The 22,980-nt window shown below is 34.5% G+C and overlaps 3 protein-coding genes across 6 annotated transcripts; 1 reads left to right on the forward strand and 2 right to left on the reverse strand.

Annotated features, from left to right (window-relative positions):
- Positions 1 to 1,123: 1,123 nt before the first annotated feature.
- On the reverse strand, positions 1,124 to 3,909 carry LOC110612346 (protein DETOXIFICATION 51). The gene has a single exon (XM_021753113.2). The coding sequence runs from the start codon at positions 3,733 to 3,735 to the stop codon at positions 2,128 to 2,130; it is 1,608 nt and encodes a 535-aa protein (XP_021608805.1). The 5' UTR covers positions 3,736 to 3,909; the 3' UTR covers positions 1,124 to 2,127.
- A 4,727-nt stretch (positions 3,910 to 8,636) lies between these two features.
- On the forward strand, positions 8,637 to 17,083 carry LOC110610583 (hexokinase-1-like). 4 transcript variants are annotated; one of them, XM_043954783.1, is made up of 13 exons: positions 8,637 to 8,888; positions 9,531 to 9,571; positions 9,679 to 10,146; positions 10,899 to 11,389; positions 11,777 to 12,082; positions 13,576 to 13,726; positions 13,814 to 13,996; positions 14,745 to 14,819; positions 14,981 to 15,136; positions 15,292 to 15,390; positions 15,478 to 15,608; positions 15,980 to 16,061; positions 16,356 to 17,083. In XM_043954783.1, the coding sequence occupies exons 5-13, from the start codon at positions 11,811 to 11,813 to the stop codon at positions 16,701 to 16,703; spliced, it is 1,497 nt and encodes a 498-aa protein (XP_043810718.1). In that variant the 5' UTR covers positions 8,637 to 8,888; positions 9,531 to 9,571; positions 9,679 to 10,146; positions 10,899 to 11,389; positions 11,777 to 11,810; the 3' UTR covers positions 16,704 to 17,083. The 4 variants fall into 4 exon arrangements, 3 of the variants coding, with proteins under 3 accessions (XP_043810718.1, XP_043810716.1, XP_043810717.1); XR_006350177.1 differs by having other exon boundaries at positions 8,646 to 8,888; positions 9,526 to 9,571; positions 15,478 to 15,717; positions 15,751 to 16,061; positions 16,356 to 16,423; XM_043954781.1 differs by having other exon boundaries at positions 8,649 to 8,888; positions 9,526 to 9,571.
- Positions 17,084 to 17,186: 103 nt separating this feature from the next.
- Positions 17,187 to 21,317, reverse strand: LOC110610582 (receptor-like protein kinase HSL1). The gene is made up of 2 exons (XM_021750565.2): positions 18,428 to 21,317; positions 17,187 to 18,289 (listed from the first exon to the last, which is right to left on the reverse strand). Exons 1-2 carry the CDS (start codon positions 21,021 to 21,023, stop codon positions 17,877 to 17,879), a joined length of 3,009 nt encoding a protein of 1,002 aa, XP_021606257.1. The 5' UTR covers positions 21,024 to 21,317; the 3' UTR covers positions 17,187 to 17,876.
- Between the last annotated feature and the right edge of the window lie 1,663 nt (positions 21,318 to 22,980).

Raw genomic sequence — 22,980 nt, forward strand, 5'->3', positions numbered from 1 at the left:
AATTTTCTATTTTCTCATTTTATTTGCTTTCTTTTCTCGTCACTTTATTATTTTTTTATCATTATTTTTCTATCATTCTCTTTTTTTTTTCATTTTCTATTATATTCTTGTTCTTTTTTTTATTTCCTCTTATTTTCTTCACTTTTTCTGATATTTTCTGTTTTCTCTTATGATTGTTTCTATTTTTCTCATTTTATTTGCTTTTTTCTCTCATCATTTTTTTTTTGGAAATACCATTTTCCCTCAATATATTGTATGCCTAATAATTATTAGGATTATATATATAAGAAAATAATTTTATATAAAGAATTCTATTATATTAATAAAAAAATATTTTTTAAATTACTAATAGAATTCTAAATATATCGGTAATGTATATTAATTTATTACATATTATTTTTAATATATTTTATATTATTATAAAAATTATATATTAATTTTAACATGCATAAATTTAATAATTCATAAAAATATAAAACTTAGTTATTTAACATTAAAAAAAAGTGATGTTTCAAAATTTAACTAATTAATATTTTAGCAAAAAATTATTGAAATAATAAATATTTAACTTGTTATATAAATACATAAATTAAATAAGTTTTAATAAAGAACATAGAACTAACTATAAAAGATAAATGTTAATATACTCATAAATATTTTTTAATAATATAATTACGAACTAGATTAAAATTACTACTTTCATCTAATGATATTTTTCATTTAAAATTTATTCATCTAAATTAATAAAATTAATTAATAACTTTAATTTTATATAAATTTATAAGAATAAAAAAATAATGATTGTTAAAATGAATTACCGATATTTACTAACTATTTAAAATATTGACGATAAAATTTGACTTATTTACTAAATGAATTTAAAAATTAAACTTAAATTTAATTTATTTAGAAAATGAGTCTAGTACAATTAAATTTTTGTCGAATTGAGTTTTCAATAACTCATAAATAATTTGACTCATTTAGTCCCGTATACTTTCACATGGACAATATGAAATAAAACGCTTAAGAAGATATACCAAAGAGTTTTTTTAACGGTAAAACTTAAGTTTGAACCCGTAAAAAAAAATTGAATGAATTCATTGACATCTTCTATGGCATTAGCAATAGTGTACAACCATGCATGAATCTCTCTGTAAGCCAAATAAACAGAAAGTTATCTTAGTAGGAATAGATGTTCTTCTTCTTCTTCTTCTGTCAGTTGATAGCCCTAGCCCTACGGACCAGCGGCAACTCTTCATCTCTCTTCCATTTTGTGCTGGGTTGCTCTTACCTAGGATATATTGTAAACTCTAGAGGCCTTTGTTTTTGGGCTAAATAAACTTTGTCTGTGACTTGGACTTTTGTTGTCTAGGCCCTATTACCTGGGGCTACAATTAGGAATATTTTGTCTTTTAGGCTATATTAATGAATTCTATCTTTCAAGAAAACAAAAAAAATCAAAAGGGTAACATGGATTTGAATGAGAAAAAAACATGTATACAGGGAAAGATAGATTTGAAGGGATGGAACCCACAAGACAGAGGTTGGTGTTTGGGAGTATTGATGCAAAATCACCATCGGAAATGTGGAGATTTACACAAAGAAGGGGAGATGAATTCTCTCCTTCACTCCAAAAAAAAAGTCTAGAGAGAATTGAAAAGTGTACGTGATGATGCAATGCATGTAATGCTACTGACAACTCCCCTCGTGCGCCTCTGCACAGTTACTGACAATACTTCTTTTGTTTTTCCTTTTTTTTCTTCTGTCATGTCCGACGCTTTTCCATTTCTTCTCCTCTTCTCAGGTCCTGAGAGCTCAGCCTGAGGGCCTTCTCCTTCCATGCATTATAGCCTTTCTTTTGTTTCCTTCCTTCCAGCTGCTAATGCCATCCTTGTTATTATGGATTGGAGACCCAAATGTTCTGTTTCTTTGTTTTTTTTTTCTCTTACAGGACACATACTCTCGGTTACCCTGTTTGGAGCATAAAATCAAAAATTCTTCTCCTCTCACAATATTATTTACACAAAATTCACTCAAAAGTAAAATTAATAATTCACAAAGTAAACCGGCAAAATATTTCGAAAGGGGCAATAAATAATTAAATTTTTAGATATTTAAGGACCGACATCAAGGAGAAATCACCGTTATGGGAATTAATCTATGCTCTTCTTCGCCCTCACCTTCATCACTTAGTAATTTCCTATTATTCTCACAGCCAATGCACGTTAGCATTTGAGCTCTTCTAGCTTCCAAGTCCCAATGAGTGGTTCCCACAACGTAGAGCATGAGCCCAGCACAACACAATTGGGCCGATAACAGCCCAAGCCAAAGCCCATAAAGCCCAACACCTAACCGAAATCCGAGCCCAATGGCCATTGGCATCCCCACTAGATAGAATGAGGCGAGGTTCACGTTAGCTGCCATGGACGGACGTGCACTTCCTCTCAGGACCCCACACCCTACTGTTTGCGGACAGTTACCAAGCTCGCATAGTCCTAGGATCGGCAATGCAGCAGATGTAAGCCGTAGGATCTCCACATCTCTCGTGAACATCCGGCCCCACCTTTCTCTCATCCCCGATGTGAAAGTGGAAGCTGTTAAGCCCATTATGGCTGATATTAACACCGCCACTGCAGCGGATAATTTGGCCTTGTCCGGACGGTTTGCCCCGAGTTCGTTACCCACCCGGGTTGAAACTGCGAAACCGAGGGAACTGGGGAAAACATAAAGCAACGACGTCGTTTGTATGAGGATGCCCATTGAAGCAACTGCTGATTTGGGGTTGGCTAAAAGCCCACACAAAACGATCATGATCTCGTACCACCACCACTCCAAACAAACCGATACACAGCTCGGAGCTGCTAGCTTGATAAGCGGCTTCCAACCAGTGAAACATTCTCGGCTCGGCCTGGTCCACGTTGGCTCGTGCAAACCAAAAAACCACACGTAAGAAACTAAAGACAAAAGCACGAAGAAGTTGGAGGCGGCAGCCGCTGTTGCTACGCCGGAGACACCGAGCTTCAAATGATTGACGAGAAGAAGGTTAACAGGTAAATGAAGAACGGTGCCGGTGAGAGACGCTAAAGTTAAAGGGTGGGTAATACCTTGAGCGCGAAGGTAAATGCGGATTGGGTGGATGAAAGCGTTTGTTAAAAGGTCAGGAAGAGAGAAGAGCAAGTAAGTGTGAGAGAGACGGGTGATTTTGGGATCTTGGTGAAGATAAAGAAGGATTTTTGACATGTTAAGCCATAGAAGAGAAATGGGCAGTGACGAAACTAGAAGGAAAATCACAGAACGATGAAGGGTTACAGAGAGGAGCTTTGTACGTTGTGCACCAAAAGCCTGAGAGCAGAGAGGCTCCATGCCCAGAGCTAAGCCTGAGAGAACAGAGTAACCAGTGATATTAGCGAAGGCAATAGCAAGAGAGCCAGCGGCAAGCTCAATGTCACCGAGATGGCCAAGGAAGAGCATAGAGAGAATGGAGCGAGAGTAAAGAATGAGAGAGGTTAAAGCTATAGGGAAGGCGAGTTTGAAGAGTGATTTAGTTTCGGAAATTAAGTCTGAAACAGAAGGGAATATTTCAGGCTGCGGTCGTGAAGATTGAGTTGTTTTGAGATTGTCCAGGTTTTTAATGGTGGAGGGGAGCGATAAGAGATGCATGTAGAGCTGAGTTTGTGGCTTCTGGCCGGCTGGTTTCTCAGTCAAAAGAGCAGCGGTGGTGTCTGGATTACACATAATGATGGTGGTGTTAGATCAAAGCTATCAAAATCCTTGCTTAATTCTCTTTTCCTTCGCTCACTCTTCTCTGAAAATTGTATGTATAGCTTCTTGCCGAGAATGAGGAGGAAAGGGAGAGGTATTAATAGAGGTTTTAAGATGGAAGCGTTGTGCTTTGATATTTCATTTTTCTGTTTCTCTGTCGATGGAGGAGGTATAGTATCACTGTATAAGCGCTTACATGATATAACAAAGTGGATTTTTTTTTCCTCTTTTTATTTAATTATTTTATCAAATTGTGAATGTATGCATGAAAATTACTCTCTACCTTCATAGATAAAGGAGAAATTAGAAAGTACAGTGGATTGGTGAACTCATGTAGCATAGTTTACATGAAATAATAATCCAATGGGAAGAAAACACATAACTAATTGTGAGTCCCACAAAATAAGAACCTGCATTAGTTAGTCCAGAATGTGAAATTCTTAGATAAATCCGTTACATCATAAATTTAAGATGTATGCAAATAGATAGCATCTGATTTTTTTTTTCGGAGTGGTTCACTTTTTCATCTTAAATATATAATTATTGCATGACAAATTATATAATGCAACTATCATAAAATTTAATAAACCGAATTTATATAGATTGTAGTTTAAATATATAGATTTTAGGTAGATTATATAACCCTAGTATCATCTATTCTTATCACTCAAATTCGTATATTTCGTACATTACATGTTAAGCGACTATTTAATTTTTTTGGCCCACATATTAATAGAGCTGCGAGGCGACTGACCTACTCTACTACCTTCCATCACATCACCGAATTAGACCATCCTTTAATAAATTCACGCATGGATCAGTTTGGTCTGTCTTGATTACGAACTGGAACTAGACTGGCATGTTTTAAAAGGTTTTAATAGATTTTATATCTATATTTTTTTTCAGAATCCACACTCACTCTAAGTGAAAGAAATTTGGCGGTTATTATAGATAAAAGTAAATTTAATAAAATAATAATTATGGGTAATTTTTTTTCTTTTGTCAATTATAGGCAATTATTTAATTTATGGAATTCTAAGTGTAGACATAATGTATTATATAATTTCTCTGGTTAGAAACAATAATAAACTAGTCAAATACACACAACTCAACAAGACGTAGAAAGAAAGAGACGGAGAGAAAATTTTCAAAGAAGATTCATACGCGCGTGGGCGTGTGCAGCAGATTAGGGGGAAGGAAAATTAATATATAGAGGAATATGATGTCTCCTTTCTTCCAATCTGTTTGGGAAATACCAGCCATGATTTCATGTTATCAGATACTTAGACGGCTCATCCCTTTCTGGTTTGTGGGCTCCATTCTTTTTCTTTTTTTTCCCTAATTAAATTCTTCATTGTGAAATTTAATTTCAGAACCCCAATCACATATATTCTTTGTTTCTCTCCAATTAAAAAATTCTGCCATTTCATGCACTAAATGGAAAATATTATAAATCTTGAAAATTACTTATTTAAATTTGATTTATAATGAATTAAGATATAATAATGCGATAAAAACTCTTATAAATATTAAATAAAATTCACCTATGTATATATTAAACTCATTATAAATATAATTTGAATTATAGTTATTATGGGTGACCAGTCAGTCGGTTTGATTCAAAATCGAACTAAACAAAATAAATTAAAAATTAAAATTTAAGTATTTATAAAAGTCAAATCGAATTTGATTGGATATCCAACTGAATTGGTCTGATTCAATTCGATTCGATTTGATTTAATCGATTTGAATTTTTAATAAGTTTTTTATTTTTAAAATTTTAAAATTTAATTAGAATATTTTAATTTTAATATGATCTAATTTTTCTATATTATTGAAAATAATATTATATTATCATTAATTGGTTCGGTTTGATATTTTTTTATTTTTTTCTAATCAAAATCAAATCGAATCAAAATAACCGAAATTTTTAAAATTAAAAATCGAACTGAATCGAAATAAATAAAAAATCAAACTGAATTTCAGTTTTTTCAATTTAAACCGAATATTGCTCATCCCTAATAATTACATTCCATATCAAAAAATTTCATTCTAAATCTAACTCGACACTCCCGATATATTATTTTTATTAAAGTTAAAAGCGATATATATACATATACATTTGAAGAGTGGTTTTAAATATTTAATTCGAACTATGAATATAAAAATACCTTTAAAATATTTTCTTTAATAGGTATTGTCATCAAATTAATTGAGTTTATAAATTTCATATATTAAATGGTATATATAAAAAAATTATCAATAAAATATCTAACCAAATAGTGACGTCTCCCTATTAAAAACAATGTAAATCAAAGACACTAATTTCAGACGTTTCATGCAAAATTCATGCCATAAATAAGCATATTAAGACCATGAGGACCTCTTTTTGATAGCGTAGTGTGCCAAAAACAAAAGAAGCAAAAACATCGAAAAAGAAGGAAGGTGTTAAAATAATTAATAAATAATAAATATTTTTTTAAAAAAAATATCTTGGCCTCCATCAGATTGCTTACCATGATAAATCAACGTTTTTATTAATAAATAATTTATGATCACAAGCAGGGTGAAACAAAAAGGAGAGGGTGCGAGTGGGATTCATAAATTGCAAAAATCTCATTTGTAATGTAATAATGTGACACCCAAAACACTACTTCCTCAGTTCCCTTGTGTTTCTTTTACGGGAGCGTGTTGGTGTTTGCATCTTTCCTTACTCCGTGCCGTTTTCCACTACTTCTCTTCCTCCCTTTCTATAACTATCTTCCTTTTATTTATTTTCCATCCTCTTCATTCTTTTCATATTATTTCACTTAATTAAAATATGTAAATCAGACTTCTCTTTCTTTATTGATACGGACCTCCAAATCAGTATTACAATTTTATAATTAGTATTCTTCGCGATTGAATTAGGTAAAATGTTCGAATGTCATGCAATAAAATTTTAAAAAGGATAATTTTTTATTGTATATACATGTTTAATTTTACAATTTGTATGGGGAAGTCAAACATACATAATTAATTTGTATTAAAAAATTAAATAAAAAAATTAAAAAAAATTAATTTAAAAGCATGTAGCATAATGGAATATAATAAAAAAAAATCGGAGAATGAATGATGAACATTCGATCTGGTAGGATTTGGAGGGATCGACTTGAATAGGATTTGGAGGGATCGACTTGAAAATGAACCAACAATATAAATATTTTATTTATTTATTTACTTATTTTGAAAATAAATTATATTATTGGTCGATTCAAGGATAAAAAAATGGAGGATACCGTATCATTCCTTATAAAAAAAGAATAGACATGTTGGGATATCAAAATCTATTGAGTGATCCCTAAGCTATCATTTTTGTTGAATCTAGAGATATCCCTCGCTGCATATGCTTCCAAATTCAATAAATAAAACCAAATTAAATATGTTATTCTTAAGTTTAAAATTAGATGGTGCAACTCTTAATTGATTATAGAAGGGAGATGCAAATCCAGAATTACTTAATTGGTTATGATATTTTGAGATTCAAAAAATAAGATTTTAAGGCTTGTGTAAGATTAGTTAGAAAATATCACCCCTCTCTCTTATCCCTTTTTCTTTTGTCTGTTAGTGACATATAATCGTATTTCTACTATATTGACACCTGTTTTTGTCATTCAGACCTACGTACGGACGAGTCAGAACACTCCTCTATTGTGGCCATTTAATTCTCCCAACGCGCATATTGATAAGGTTGCGAAGTAACTGAGCTGGCTATTCTCCTTCACGGCGTCATATCACCGAGCTAGGCTATTTTCTATTGGACTTGCACTCATGGCTGATCCGACATGTCCCATATACGGACTAGAGCTTACGATATTGAATTAGTCTGTTTGAGGATGACTTGATGGGTTTTGGGTCTGTATTTTTCTTTAGGACCCAACCTCACTCCATATGTAAAAAACCCGACAGTTATCAAGTTTGTTGTCTGTGATTTTTTTGAGTTGTCTTAAATTTTCTTAAATATCCAAATGAACTAAACTCTATTTTTTAATTGTTATTGCTGTGTATTTTTTATTATTTGATGGGTGTTTTCAACCTTTTCCTTTTATTGACATAGGGACTTATTGATGGTGCTAGTGGTTGACGGTTTGAGGAAGGACAACTTATTGAAGGTGCTAGTGGTTCACGGTTTGAGAAAGGACGTCAAACCATTTAGTAGTGTCTATTTTTTTTGTTTCTATTATAATTTGAATCGTATTAAATTAATTGATTTTTTAAATGTACGTTATTTTTAGTAGATTTTTTTTAGTTTGATTTATAAAATACATATTTTTTGGATTAAAAAAACTCTTATTTATATATTAACTCAATTTAATTTTAATCATAATATTTTATAGTTCTAAAAGTAATTTAAATATTATTAAATTAAAAATCTTTACTATATGTAGCCTAATTTTGTGATTGATTCTATGCTGTGGATTATTCTCTTTGAAGCTTCAAGAAAGCGATCTTCAATTGACATGCATGCCACACCCCATATCGCCACCCTTATTAAATAAAATAGCGAGAATGTAGGGCTTGGTATGCGTTTACTTGATAATTGATTTGCTTCTAGAAATATTATCAAGATAAATATTAGTTAGTAATTAATTTTAGATTATATTTAATATATATCTTTTATTTGTAAAATTTCAATATAATTAAATAAATTATAAAAATACACAATTCAATAATGTCTAATAAAATGATTTTTTTTAAAAAAAAAAAAATAACAAATTTGAATTATAATTCTAAATGGGATTGATTTGCACTCGAATTTAGATAATATTCACATAAAACTCTCTAACGGTGATAGCCCCTCCAAATCCTTCACCTAATATGGAAGCTCACCTCAAAATACAGTCTATAGTGGCCATGGGCTCGACTTCCTTGAAGTTGGAGCGGGCTGGTGCTGGATATCTAATTGGGTCAGCTCGAAACCACAACCGGTTGGGTCTTGCTCCTGCTTCTCGTGGTTTAGACAGTTTAGGTTTACGTTCATGTTCTAGGCTTCTCTTTATTGGACCCGGTGCTTCTGCCAATTTTGGTGGGAAAAAAATGGCACCTGAACCCAAGAGGAGGAAACTCGAGCCACCACCGCGTCGCAGGTATGTCTCCTGGTTATTCAGATCTATGATTTCTCTTTTCGTTTAATATTCTCTGCTTTTGAATGCTCTGTGAACTGGGTTTTAATATAGAGTTGTGGAAATTGGTGATGTGTCTATGTGTATCTTCATCTAATTAGGCTGATTTATGATTCATTTCGTTGAAATTAATAATTGCAACTAATTTGATGCTTCTCCCAATTCCTATTATTTTGATCTGGAGCTGAAAAAGAATTCTCTGTTGATTAACCAATTGCTTTCCATCCATGGACGATTTTGTTAGGGTTGGTTTATGGTTCAGAGAATTTTCAATTCTTTGATTTGGGCTTGTGGATGAATGATTCAATCTGAATATATAGTCTTTCTTAACTTAGGAGGTCTAAATTCATTAGTTATGATTTGATTTGGAGCTTCTAACCCCAGCAATGACAAAGTCCATATTTGCTTTCCTTTTTGTTCGAGTAGCTCAGTGTTTGAGTCTTCATAACATTATGTTTCTTCCTGATATGTCTCGACAAATGAATCATTCTGCTGTACATCCCACCAACATTTCATCCAAGGACTCAGTAAATGAGAATTTGTGATCCATATTTGAAATAGTGATAGGATTTGAAGTGTTGAACCCTCTCTGTTATTGCAGGACAGGCTTTTCACCAGCAGAAAAGAAACCCGTAGATGCAACATCAGTGAGTAATTTGATGTTAAATATGTTCTCTTTTGTTTTCTACTGGAAGCAGTAGCTTCATACCTATCTTATATAATTTTATGCATTATTCATGTCACTAATATGTAGGTTGCAGCACCCCAGACTCATGGAGTAGATTACAGGATCCAACAGGCAAAAAATTTTGCAGTTGCACAGGCACAACAAGAGGGCTGCACGGCAAATTTTAGAATTTTTGATTCACCATTTGGGAACTTTCTAGTTCCTGTTATCCCAACTCGTGCAGAATTAGCAGAATTTTTCTCACTGTTTTTTCTTTTCCTGGTTTGTGGACATTGAATTCATAGTGCACATAATTTTTTAGGGTTAAATCTAGCTAATTATCCACAATTGATTTTGTGATGGTTTTCTTTCAAGTTAGATTGTAATATCCATCTAATCCTATAGCTGAAAGTCGAGGCAGAATTGGGAAAAGTATCCATTCCCCCCCCTCTTTTTCTTTTTCCATTTGCAATGTTTCCTGATCAATTAAAGTTCATACTGTCAGTGATGTTTCTTCCTCTGTTGAAGGCCCTTTGTTCCTATAAGATGATTCAGGTAAGGACTTACTTCCAATCTCTATTCAGTTTCTCATTATTTATTTATTTGGTTTCAATTGGGGTTTGAATTTAAAATCTGACAGCCATAGAGACGATTTCAGCCAAACTCAATAATGAATTTTGTAACGTTGGTAAAGAGTTTTTCTTCTCAATCCCTAATTCTTTGGGAATGACAATGATGAAATTTGGACTTTAGCGAAATAGAAGAGAGCTACTCTATTTTCGAATAATTCCTTTTATTTTTAGCATTTTTTTAATTTCAGTAATTCACATCTGGTTAATAAATAGGCATATTTATCAATTTAAAAAGTTTTATCAATTAACCATTATTAGCTTAAAGTAAATAAAAGCAAAGATTATATAAGACATTTTATGAAATATATTGAATAAGTGAAAAATTAAAATTTAGTATTTATAAAAATTAAATCAAATTAAATTAAGAAAAAAATTTATCTCAATAGAATCACATTTTTAATTCAGTTTGATTTGATAGGCTTTTTCAAATAGTTTTTATACTTTTTTTATACTACTTTAATTGAAGTTTAATTTTTCTGTATTATCAAAATGATATAGGATGAATAATTAATTAGTTTTATTTTATTTTTTAAATTTTATTAATAAAAATTAAATTAAATTGAATTAAAATAATTAAAATTAAAGTTAAAATTAAATTAAAAATTTTAATTAATTTAATTTATTTAATTATTTCGATTTTACTTGAATGCTATTTTCTCGATGGTTCTGGTGTAGTTTTACTTGAAATGTTTACCGGCAGAAGATCCATGTATAAGAACCAACCTATTGGACAGCACAACCTTCTGGAATGGGCTCGGCCACATCCAGGAAAGGGAAGAATATTCTACAGATTGATAGATCCTCGGCTTGAAAGGCCACTTTTCTGTAAAAGGTTTCCAGAAAGAAGCACAACTGGCTGCCCATTGCCCTAGCCGGGATCCAAAGCCAGGCCCCTGATGAGTGAAGCTGTGGAGGCACTGAAGCCTCTGCCATATCTTAAGGACATGGCAAGCTCATCATATTATTTCTAGACCATGCAAGCTGAGCGAGCTGCATCGAGCCAAATTGCCAAAAATAGCAGCAGTACGCAAGGAGGATTGTTGAGCAACGGACAGCATAGAGGAATCTTTCAATACTGAATGGATGAAAGGAAAATAAGGGAGAGAAAAATAAGTTGGAAAAGTAATTTGTGTAATAAATATTTTTCTTTTCAAATTAAAGAGAAGGTAAATAGTAAAAAATAAAACTGTTTTCCTCTCCAATTTTCTTTCCTCACTTTTTTTCCCTAGCCAAACATGGTGTGATTTCTCCTTTTTGGCTTTTCTCACCATGAAATATCTTTCCGCTTAGAAAGCGACACAATTCACGAAAATGCGATTCCACTTGCACATTCGAGAACTTCTTTCTTCTTTAATAATTGCATGCACCCTCATGAAAAAATTATGAAGTTTGGAATTTTACATCCAATAAGTTTTTAATAGAAACTTTTATGAACGAAATAGCAAATAATGTTAAATAATAAGGGGCATGGTGTAAGTCACCCACGCAATATTTGCCTCCACTTGATCTCAATCAACAACAGTAATCGGAGTCAGAGATTTAACATTTTACAGGGGCAGCTGTGAGCTATTTTTGCCGCTAGTACTCATGGGAAAGGTGGCGGTGGGTGCAGCGATGGTATGCGCGGCTGCTGTATGTGCTGCGGCGGCGCTGGTAGTCAGGCAAAGGATTCGCAAGTCAGGGAGATGGGCCAAGGCCATGGCCATATTGAGGGAGTTCGAGGACAAGTGTGGGACTCTGACAGGAAAGCTACGCCAGGTAGCCGATGCCATGACCGTTGAGATGCGTGCGGGTCTTGCATCGGAAGGTGGAAGCAAGCTTAAGATGCTCATCAGCTACGTTGATAATCTTCCCACCGGGTAATTATCATTTTTCTCAATTACTGAAAATCTTTTTCTTTCATTTCCCATATATTTGGATTCGCATTTAGTTTTTGTTTTAGGTGTTCTAAGGATACAATTTGTTATTTCCTCCACTGAGAATTGATTCCATTTAGTTTGGACGATTTTGATTGATTTGCTTGAATAATAAAGTGTTGAGGTTTGTTTCTTGTTTATTGTAAACTGTGGTTGTTGCTATTTATCAATTTAATACTCCTGTTTCCTTCGTTATTGCCAAGTTAAAAAAAAAGGTTTCTTGTCTTTCATTTCTTAGGCTTTTCGCTTTTGTATCTTTCAGTATTTAGTTTTATGTATATATCTAAAATTCATTTTCGTTATCACTGTTTTCCGTAGGAGTTTCTCTTCTATGGGCTGCAAAAATTGAGTCTTGTACTCCGTTTTAACTCAAAATATATGATAATGTCTAATGCTTTTTTAGTTTCAGCAACTGGGGACTTTAAATGTGCAGGAATATTATCTTTAATGGTTTGAGCTGCGTCTTTTGTGGCCCATTGAGATGGGCTTGCTTGCTTGCACAGTTTAGATGAAATTTCACTCTAAAAAAGCATATTCCCTTATCTATAATTTAAAATTTTGAGTTTGACATATTTCACTTGTGACGTGCAATAATTTTTTGAAATTATGGCATTTGCTTTTTGGGTTGCCTAACCTTGTCTTTTTTCATTCAAATTTTATAAGCATGTTTGTTTTGTCTCTGAATTATTGGCTCTATTCTTGCTTATATATGATTATGGATTGCTCCCTTTTTTTTAAAAGAGATTTTTTTTTCTTTCATTGGATTGCACTTTACTGTTATTTGAGACCATCTAAAGCCTTGCTACTTGGCTTTGGTCCCTATTTTCCCCCTGCTTCTCATAAAACTTTGAGAACAAAATTATTCAGGCAATAATTTCTAATATATTTCATTTCTAAATAATCATGATGATTGGTTTTAGTAAAGTCTGGAGTATTGTAAGTAGAAGGTGATTTTATTCTTCATAAAAAAGCCAAGTGAATTAATCTTATATTGAGAGGATAGTGATAGTTCTGAGCTTTTGTGTTCTTATGGAGTATGGCTACTTTATGGCAGTTGCAGCGGAGTATGGCTACTTTATGGCAGTTGCAGCAATGTATTATTAATAAAGACAAACTTTCTTTTTTATGTTAAGTTATTCTGATCCCTTTCTTAATATGTACCTAACTGCTAAGTAGAACATTACATTAATTGATTGCTTTGTGGACCCTGTTTGCTTAGGAGCCCTTTTAAATCAATATTTATTATTAAGTTCAACGAGAAATTTATTTAAAAGAAAAAAGAGACTAAAAATAAGATTAGAATTTATCAAGGCAACAAAAGAACGGGGGCTTCTGTGAAGTATTTATATATGATATTTAGCAATTCTGTTGGCTTAAATCTTTTTTCAATAAGGGAGATAGTCAAAAGTGCCAGTGAATTCTGCTTATTTCTTCAGGGATGAGAAGGGGTTGTTTTACGCATTAGACCTTGGGGGCACAAATTTTCGTGTCCTACGGGTACTATGGGGTGGGAAAGAAGATCGTGTTGTCAAACAAGAGTTTGAGGAAGTTTCAATTCCTCCTCACTTGATGATTGGATCTTCAGATGTGAGTATGGTTTTCAGCTAGCCTAACAAATCTGACTCTAATTAGATTAGTTCATAATCTGATCCCTGTAGATGATGATGATTTCAGGCATTGTTTGGTTATGTTGCTGAAGCACTTGCTAAATTTGTTGCTACAGAAGGTGAAGGATTGCATCCTTCACCTGGTCAGCAAAGGGAACTGAGCTTTACCTTCTCATTTCCAGTTCAGCAAACATCAATAGCATCAGGAACTCTTATAAAATGGACAAAAGGATTCTCCATAGAGGATACGGTTAGTCCTAATTACCCTGCCTTTTTTCAATCTTTTATACTTCCTTGTAATCAGCATGTGAAGCTAGTTATGTATTTTTTTTTATGTTGGTGGATTTCCTTATTTTTAGTGTTGAATATTTGAATAATTATTTCCTAATATTAAATGTTACTTGTCATTTTCTCTGTGTACAATCATTTTAGTTCCATTTCATTGGTTTAAAGCAAAATGTTATTAGAAACCTTCATATCTGCTGTGGCTTTCCTTTGATCTATACAAGTTCAGCAGTTCAGAAACATGCAATGAAGAATGTTGGAGGTCACATGCGAAACTTGACAACCAAACTTCAGGGCCAAAGGTTCTGTCATTTGGTTCATCTGTCTGGGATGTTCCTTTCTCTTTCTGTGTTTCATCAAAAGGCCTACTGGCTTTGGGCCTGGAATTGTTCATTTTCTCTTATAATGAATTGATGCTTAAATTTGCAGGCATAGCTAATTTATAGATTTATGACATTAAATTGATGTATGGATCCTTGTTACTACTTATTTTATGGTGATTGAGCATTTTTACAACTGTCCAATTCATTTAACTGTAACAAGTATATAGCTACTTCGTCACTCAGTTTTTGCAAGGTTCAGAAATATTGAGCCATAGTTTACCAGCTGTTCCTGACATGGGAAATACTACAATGCTTCATTCAATAATATGACTTCTAACTCGACATCTTTTAAGTGTTGTAATTGTATCTCATCTCACGGTCCTTTTACAGGTTGGGCAGGATGTGGTGGGAGAGTTGACAAAAGCCATGGAAAGAGTTGGCCTTGACATGCGTGTAGTGGCTTTGGTATGTTAAACTTGGTTTTGCCTGCAGAAGCTCTGCATAACTTTTCTTATTAGCTGCCAAGAAATGTAATTTCCATATTGGTGCTGACATAAAGTGTTTGTTTACAGCAGTCACCAATTTGGGCAACTAAGTGATTTCCTTAACTTACTGAGATGTTGTAGGTCAATGATACAATTGGAACATTAGCTGGAGGTAGATACTATAACCAGGATGTTATTGCTGCTGTAATCTTGGGTACTGGAACTAATGCAGCATATGTAGAGCGAGCACAAGCAATTCCCATGTGGCATGGTCTCCTTCCTAAATCTGGGGAAATGATTGGTACTTTTAGATAATTGTTATTTACCATTGTTCTTATATATCTTAACGCGTTACCTGTTTGCAGTTTACTGTGTGATATCTGTGTGGCAGGATTTTTTGTAATGATTTGACATTAGCCTAAAATCATACTAAAGCAGTCTTTATTACATAGGTCATCAACATGGAGAGGGGTAACTTCCGGTCATCACACCTTCGACTGACGGAATATGACCTAGCCCTCGATGTTGAGTCTCTGAACCCCGGGGAACAGGTAACCCTAACTTTGTCTTATGTTTTCATCTTTTATACCACATATTGATGTAATCACTCATAAGATCTTTGTGACAACTGTCTGCAGATTTTTGAAAAGGTAATTTCTGGGATGTATTTAGGAGAGATTGTATGCAGAGTGCTATTGAAAATGGCTCAGGAAGCTGCTTTCTTTGGTGGTGATGTTCCACTGAAACTGGAGATTCCATTTATTTTAAGGTGTGCTATATGCTTCTACGCTGTGAGCTGTTTGTTATTTAGCCCTCCTTGTCTTTTGGGCTTTAGATTCTTTGTATTTGCTTATGTTTGGCTTATTCCAGTAATGCATATTACTTTACGTTAAATTGATGCTTCACGGCAGACCCTACTCTTGAGAGTGGGTTTCACCAACACATACTTCTCTCCATCTCTTCCATCTTCAGTGTCCGTTCATGCAATATCTGTTTGGTTTCATATGGGTGAAAATAGGTTAATTTTGTCGTCTGAATGGTCTAAATTGCTTATAATGGACATACCATGTGCTGCTCTGTTAATTTTGTATTAATAGCTTTCTTGCTGTCACTCTTCTCTTTCTATTATACAATATGAAGGACTCCACACATGTCTGCAATGCATCACGATACATCTTCAGATCTTAGAGAGGTTGGGAGCAAATTAAAGGATATCCCAGAGGTATTCATGCCCTTTTGATGCTCTTTAGAACCTTCCACTTAATCTTAAATTTTTCTTTTACCTTACAAATGTACTTGGTCACCAAAGCTTCCTGCATCTGTAATTTCTTACTACATATGGTATGGTTCTTAGATAATTAATGCATTCAAGCTTCTTTTGCTTCATGCAAAAGCTAATACAATAGTAGCAATGTTTCCCATCTACATGTGAACGTAGCAGTTAAGTGACTACATAGATAATTTTATGGCTTTCATAGTATAAATTGTAACAGTGTCTATTTTTGTTTTTGCTCAGATATCAACTACCTCCCTGAAAATGAGGAAAGCTATTGTAGAGCTCTGTGACATTGTTGCCGCTCGTGGTGCCCGGCTATCTGCTGCTGGAATTGTAGGCATCCTCAAAAAATTGGGAAGAGACACAATGAAGGATGGAGAAATGCAGAAGTCAGAAATAGCATTGGACGGAGGGCTGTTTGAGCACTATACTAAATTTCGTACCTCCATGGAGAGCACTCTCAAGGAGTTGCTGGGAGAGGAAGTTTCTGAATGCATTGCTATTGAGCACTCAAATGATGGCTCAGGCATCGGAGCAGCTCTTCTGGCAGCTTCCCACTCCCAGTATCTGGGGGTTGCAGAAGCTTAAAAAAGTATAAGCCGAATGAAAAAGGATGACATTTATCAATTTTTGTATATTAGTCCTTTACCCTTTCCCCTTGTAACACTTGCTCCAGGTCATCAGGAGCCAAAGATATCTCCTAGTTCGGATTATGCCTGTAGGTCTTCAATGTATGTTCTTATATAGTTTGTAACCAGAGTGATGGATCAAATACCCTCACAAAGTGCCCAGCAATGGTCTTAATTTAGCATCCATGCTGAGGCCTGCCATTTTGATCCCTTACCTCCTTTTTCCCCTTTGTGAGTTGGCAAATAAAGAGGGGGATGTAAACTATTGGTTGAGTTGCTACATTCAGCAAAATATTTTTCCGGGTTTCAAATGGAAATAAGAAGTAGATTTCGAGGTCATTAGCAGCACAGAAAGGTGAAGATTTTTGCACTCTATTCTATTAACTGCAGCTCATTCCACCCAATCGTATCATGTTTCAGTGGATTACCTTTAACAAAGGATGGAGTTTGAAAAACTCGTACATTTATTCTCAGTAGTTTATAAACAGAGACAACTTCAGCAAGCAAGACTTGTATGCATCACTGGAAGAACTCTATTTCCTTTACATGCTGGAGCTTGGTATATTCAAGGGTGAGAACTATCCTCCGGATCCCTGGGGGGTGCCTTCAATTCAATCTTTATCCTCCCATGGACATTGTATTTAAGCATACTACAGAAACTAACAGATACAGTTTCCATGGATGTCTTGTGACAAAACAACGCAAGATAATGAAACTATTCAGGAGCATTAACAATTCAGCTTTGGGGCATGCTTGATTTAGATTATGTTCTACAATGCTTGGTTAGTAAGTGTTGTGTGAATTTCTCTGGTCTTGCCAGGTAATATAGGATCTCGGGTAACTGAAGGAATAATTACAGAGTTTTTAGAATGAAATTGAGATGACTAGTTATTAGAGAAAGCTGACAGGTGCAAGTATAGTATAATGAACTCTTTGCGATTCCATTGATCCTTGCTTGAATTGTGGGCCTCAGAATGTACAACTGCAGGAAAACTCTACTGCTAATTCAGGCATCTCTGCAATATCTGTTTATTTTCTAAACTATTTGCTTTCTGTACTATATTCTATAACTTGGTTTAACAGTGACCTTATTTCTGCTAAAACTACAGGTTGGCTGCAAGTGTACCAACAGTCAGACGTTTTCATCAGAATCTGATGCGTATCCAAGCTTTGAATTCAATAGGAAGGGAATGACATCGCCATCTCTACCCATATTCTTCACTCCATAAGCAAGGGGTTGACTGTGTTGAAGTAGGATCTGTAAGACCTCTCTCATGGAAGGCCTATTGGAAGGCAGTTTGCTGGTACACTTGACCCCAAGTTGGAAAACAAGGCTCATTTCATCCAAGCAAGAAGATTCCGTGATCTCCTTATCCAAAGCATCGACGATAGGCCTGCCTTCATTCAAATGTCGCCATGCCCATTCTGCCAGGCATGTATTCTCATCCCCGAAATTGGCCTCCTTTCCAGTTGTTAGTTCTAAAAGGACAGCCCCAAAGCTGTAGACATCAACTTTCTCATTCATTCTTGCTGTGTGAGCATACTCTGCAATTGAAGTTGATTATTTAGTAATGGAAAAAAAAGGGGGAGGAAACAAATCCATAACTAATAGCCTAGCCAAACCAATAGCCTAGCCAAACCAATAGCCTAGCCAAACAAAGGATTCTGTAGACATCAACTTACCTGGAGCCATGTAGCCGAAAGATCCAGCAACTGCAGATACTGTAGCTTCTCCTTTCTTAACCAATAGCCTAGCCAAACCAAAATCAGCAATTTTTGCATTGAAAGCAGAATCTAGCAGGATATTGCTTGATTTAATATCTCGATGAATAATGGGGGGTGAGCAGTCATGGTGCAGGTAGGACAAGCCCTGGGCGGCTCCCAGTGCAATCTGGAACCTCATTGGCCAGTCTAACTCCACACTTCTTGATCTTTTCTTCGCATGCAACCATTGATCCAGGCTTCGTTTCTCCATATACTCGTAGACAAGAAGTTTGGAATCGTCATTGCAAATACAACAAAGCAGCTTCACTATATTCAAATGCCTTATTCTACCCAATATCTGAACTTCTGCTTGGAACTCTTTCTCAAGCTTGTGATCTAACTTCCTGTCGTTGCAAATTCTTTTCACAGCAACAATAAGACCTGACCGATGCATAGGGACATGGTATACTTTTCCTGATCCTCCACTCCCAATCAGATTTGTATCTGTTAACCCTGACAGTATATCTGATACAGTGAAATCCAACTTCTGAAATGAGGTAAGCTTCCATTCTGAATGTAACACATGCCTTTTCTTTTGGTAAACTCTAATCACCAAGAAAGAGAGTAACAAAGCCAACACAAAGGCTGTCGCCAAAATACTTGATACCAGAGCTATTGGCTTGTTTGAATTTTTGCTTGATTTTTGAGCATTGAAATTGCAGACATTAAGGCTTAGCAGTGAACTTCTAGTACAGAGACCAGGATTGTTTAAGAAGCTGCTGTTAAAGGCAGCATTTTCTAAACTGATTGGGATTTCCCCCGTGAGATGATTGGAAGAGAGATTGAGAAAAGTGAACCTCTCGGAGTTAAACTGAGATGGAATTTGTCCAGTAAGTTGATTCTCAGACAAGTCAAGTTCGAGAAGCTTGGGTAGAGAACCGAATTCCTCTGGGATTTGTCCAGAAATTTGATTTCGGCTCATATTTAGAGTAGTTAATGAATTCCATGAGACTATATCAGAAGGAAGGGATCCACCGAGTTGGTTCCTATCAAGCAGAAGAGTAGTGAGGAGAGAAAGAGATGTTAATTCTTGAGGGACTGGGCCAGAAAAAAAATTATTACTGGCATTAAAAACCACAAGGTTCTTCCAAGAAGCTCCAGTGGGGAGTTTGCCAGAAAACCTGTTGTTGCTGACCTCTAGCCACGAAAGATTCCCTGATACTTCGTTAGGGAGCTCACCCGTGAACAAATTATCGCTTAGCATCAGATATTGCAAATCGGAAGCTGTCCATAGACCAGCAGGAATAATGCCATAAAATGCATTACGGGAAATACTCACCATCAGTAAACTATTGCAATTCCCTAGCGATTTTGGCAACTCTCCGTCAAGATTGTTATCGAAGGTTACCACTCCTACTAAGTTCCCTCCACTGCATAAGAATTCAGGCAACCTCCCAATGAGCCTGTTGGATGAAACGTCGAATATTTTAAGCTTTGAATATCGGCCCATGTCTGGAGGGAGAACACCTGATAAATAGTTGCTAAACAAGACAAAGTTTATCAACGCTGGAAGACGACCAATGCTCTGTGGGATTTCACCAGATAATTGATTGAAGAACAGATTCAAACGTGATAATTTCTGAAGCTTTCCAAAATCATCAGGTATTGTCCCTCTCAAATTGTTATCTGAAAGATCGAGTTCGACTAAATTCAAAGCCTCAACAACACGAGGAATCTCCCCAGATAGCTGGTTCTTGTAAAGATACAGCACACTCAAGTTCTTCAACATGAACAAACTGCTGGGGATATTCCCTGTTAAGTTATTTTCAGCTAAATCCAAGTGCTCCAATGCCACCATGTCCCCTATCATCTCTGGAATCTCTCCGATCAGATTTGCATTAGAAATCCAGAGCCACCTGAGTTTTTTCAGCTTGGTGAAATTGGAAGGCAATTTAGAAGGTAGAAAACCGTTGTAGGCCATTGACAGCATTTCAAGGTTGGACAAGTTGCCAATTTCTGGAGGAAAAGTACCGTTAAGCTGATTCTGATCAAGAGCAAGTTCTTTCAGCTGCTGTAACCTCCCAATAGCCGCCGGTATGTTACCAGTGAAGTTATTACCGGACAGGTTAAGGAACGAGAGCCTGGAGAAGCGGTCAATATCATCAGGAATGACGTCAACAAAGTCGTTTTGAGAGAGGTCCAAGTACTGGAGCTTGGAACAATTGTAGAGAGCCGCAGGGAATATTCCAATGAAGCTGTTGTTATAAAAATCAAGAACTGTCAGGTTCTTGAGATCACAAATGAAGGGTGGGATCGTTCCTACGATCTTCATGTTGGAAAAATGAAGTCCAGTAACTGAGCCGTCGGTGCAATTGACTTCAGGCCAAGTGCAATGAGAGGAAGAGACTGATGGGTACCATTGATTAAGAGAAGGTGGATTTTTCCAATGTTGCCTTAGCCTTAGCAGGATAGCTTGTTCCTGCTGATCAAAGCTCTGGGACTTGGCAAGAGTGAGGAGGTAAAGGAAAAGGGTGAAAAAGTAAATTGAGAGGGGAACTGGGGTTATTTTCGGCATTGAGGAGATTCAGACCGAGAAAATGTTTTAAGTGTGTAATAGCAGATGATGAGGTTGTGGGGAAGAAGAGTTAGGTGTTTTGTTTCAGAGACAACGTGTACGGGAGTCTCACTGAAACGTGAAAACAAACGGCAGCTTGTTCCTTATTTCCTACTTCAAAATAGGTGGTTCTCTTTTTATTATCCGACGGCATCTAGAAGTCCTAAAGTCAATGGTCATGGGTCAACTCTGCCTTTTTCATTCTTGCTCTTGCACCACTCAAAAATTCTCATCATGGCCTTATCACATAAAATTCAGAGGCCCCACACAAAAATACATACATAACCTTATTTTTTTCAAAAAATTTACTACAATTTATTAAATAACCACTCAATTTTTAAAATATGTTTAAAATTTTTTTTAAAAAATAAATGAGTCTAAAATATTTTAGTAAACTTTTTTTTTTTCAAACATTTTCTCGAATGACTGCAACTACTATGGCTAAATAGTCATTCGATTGACTTTTAATTATTATTATTATTATCAACCGTCAAACAGGGATTTTAAGAGTGGGTGATTATCTCTTTGCTATTAATTAAATAATTTTGTATATATAAATATTTATATATTAATAAATTTATATATAAATATATTAATAAAATTCTCAAAATTTAAAAATAATTTTTTTTAAATATAAAATTATTTTCTTTAAAATAATTTTTTCTTTTAATTAAGAAAATTTTTTCTATTAACCCTTTTTAAATATTCAAAAATAAAAAAATATATTTTTTATACAATATTTTTCATAAAATAAATGGCTAGGATTTGATTTTTATAATAGTAATTTTTTAATTTAATGCAGTTCTGGTATAATCTATCATATCAATTCAGTTTAAAAATCCATAAGCTGATCGTAATCAGTTGACCTCGTGTTTCTAAAGCCAATGTAACTGTCCTTGCAATGGGAAATCAAGCTGGAGGAGGAATAAAGAAAAGTCTCCAAATGTACCACGTTTGAACATTGACTTTTGACCACGTGCCGTGTGTTGTGTGCAATTAATCTTTTTCTTTTTTTTTGGAGCCCTAAATCCGAAAAGAAACCCGGACCCAGCGCCAAATCCGGTTGTAAAACAAACCTCCATTGCTTCTGTCGCAAACGTCGGGTACTCAAGGAAACAGCACGCCGCAGAGGCTTGAAGAAGACTCCCAACAATAGTCATATTGACCATAGAAATCCAATTGAAGCTCAGGAGAAAAAAAAATTCAAACAAGTAACTGGCAAATAAGGAGGGAGAGACTAACATATGCAACCATATCTCAAAGGCTTTGCATCGGAAGGAAGAGCCCATTGTTCAACTCAAAAGCATCTTCCTCTTAATGAGCACTCATGTCTGGGTTAAGAACCATGAAACATAGGAGAAAGGAACACGGAAGGATGAAGAAAAGTCATGAGAGAGAAGGCAAGACTTTTAACAGCAATGGAGTCTTTTTTTAAAAGAAATTTATTTTTTATATTTTATTAATATTTTTATATATAAATTTACTAATATACTTTATTTTTAAATAAAAATAAATTAATTTATTAAAATTATAAAAAATATTTTTTAAATATAAATTATTTTCCATAAATTTTTTTAAATATAATTTTTTGCATTTGAAATGAAATTTTTTTAAAAATTTATAAAATTTTAATTTTTTAAAAATTAAATTATATATAATTTTATAAGAATTTGTTTGAATTTTTTTTTATAAAATAAATAATATCAAATAGTGTATTAAAGTTGTTGAGAGATGCTAAGTGTACTGCTTCGGGGAAAAAAAAAGCCAATCCACCTTTCTAAGCCACAGATTTTTATTATAGTAAAGCATTTTGAGTGTGGATTTGATATATTCAATTCAAATTTGGATGGGTAATTATCAGTCCAAAGTTAGGTTTTTGCAATTTAGAGGAAGTTGCATACCTATTTTGACTCAACAA

Source organism: Manihot esculenta, chromosome 3 (assembly GCF_001659605.2).
Source record: "Manihot esculenta cultivar AM560-2 chromosome 3, M.esculenta_v8, whole genome shotgun sequence".
Lineage (NCBI taxonomy): Eukaryota > Viridiplantae > Streptophyta > Magnoliopsida > Malpighiales > Euphorbiaceae > Manihot > Manihot esculenta.

What these genes read in the sequence shown, in the direction of transcription:
- LOC110610583 (XM_043954783.1), top strand. Translation starts at nt 11,811, where the DNA reads ATGGGAAAGGTGGCGGTGGGTGCAGCGATGGTATGCGCGGCTGCTGTA. An exon ending in TGATGATTGGATCTTCAGAT is followed by an intron (nt 13,727 to 13,813) that starts GTGAGTATGGTT and finishes TGATGATTTCAG; the next exon opens with GCATTGTTTGGTTATGTTGC. An exon ending in TTCCTAAATCTGGGGAAATG is followed by an intron (nt 15,137 to 15,291) that starts ATTGGTACTTTT and finishes TTTATTACATAG; the next exon opens with GTCATCAACATGGAGAGGGG.
- LOC110610582 (XM_021750565.2), bottom strand. Translation starts at nt 21,023, where the DNA reads ATGCCGAAAATAACCCCAGTTCCCCTCTCAATTTACTTTTTCACCCTT. An exon ending in TTTCGGCTACATGGCTCCAG is followed by an intron (nt 18,290 to 18,427) that starts GTAAGTTGATGT and finishes CTTCAATTGCAG; the next exon opens with AGTATGCTCACACAGCAAGA.
- LOC110612346 (XM_021753113.2), bottom strand. Translation starts at nt 3,735, where the DNA reads ATGTGTAATCCAGACACCACCGCTGCTCTTTTGACTGAGAAACCAGCC.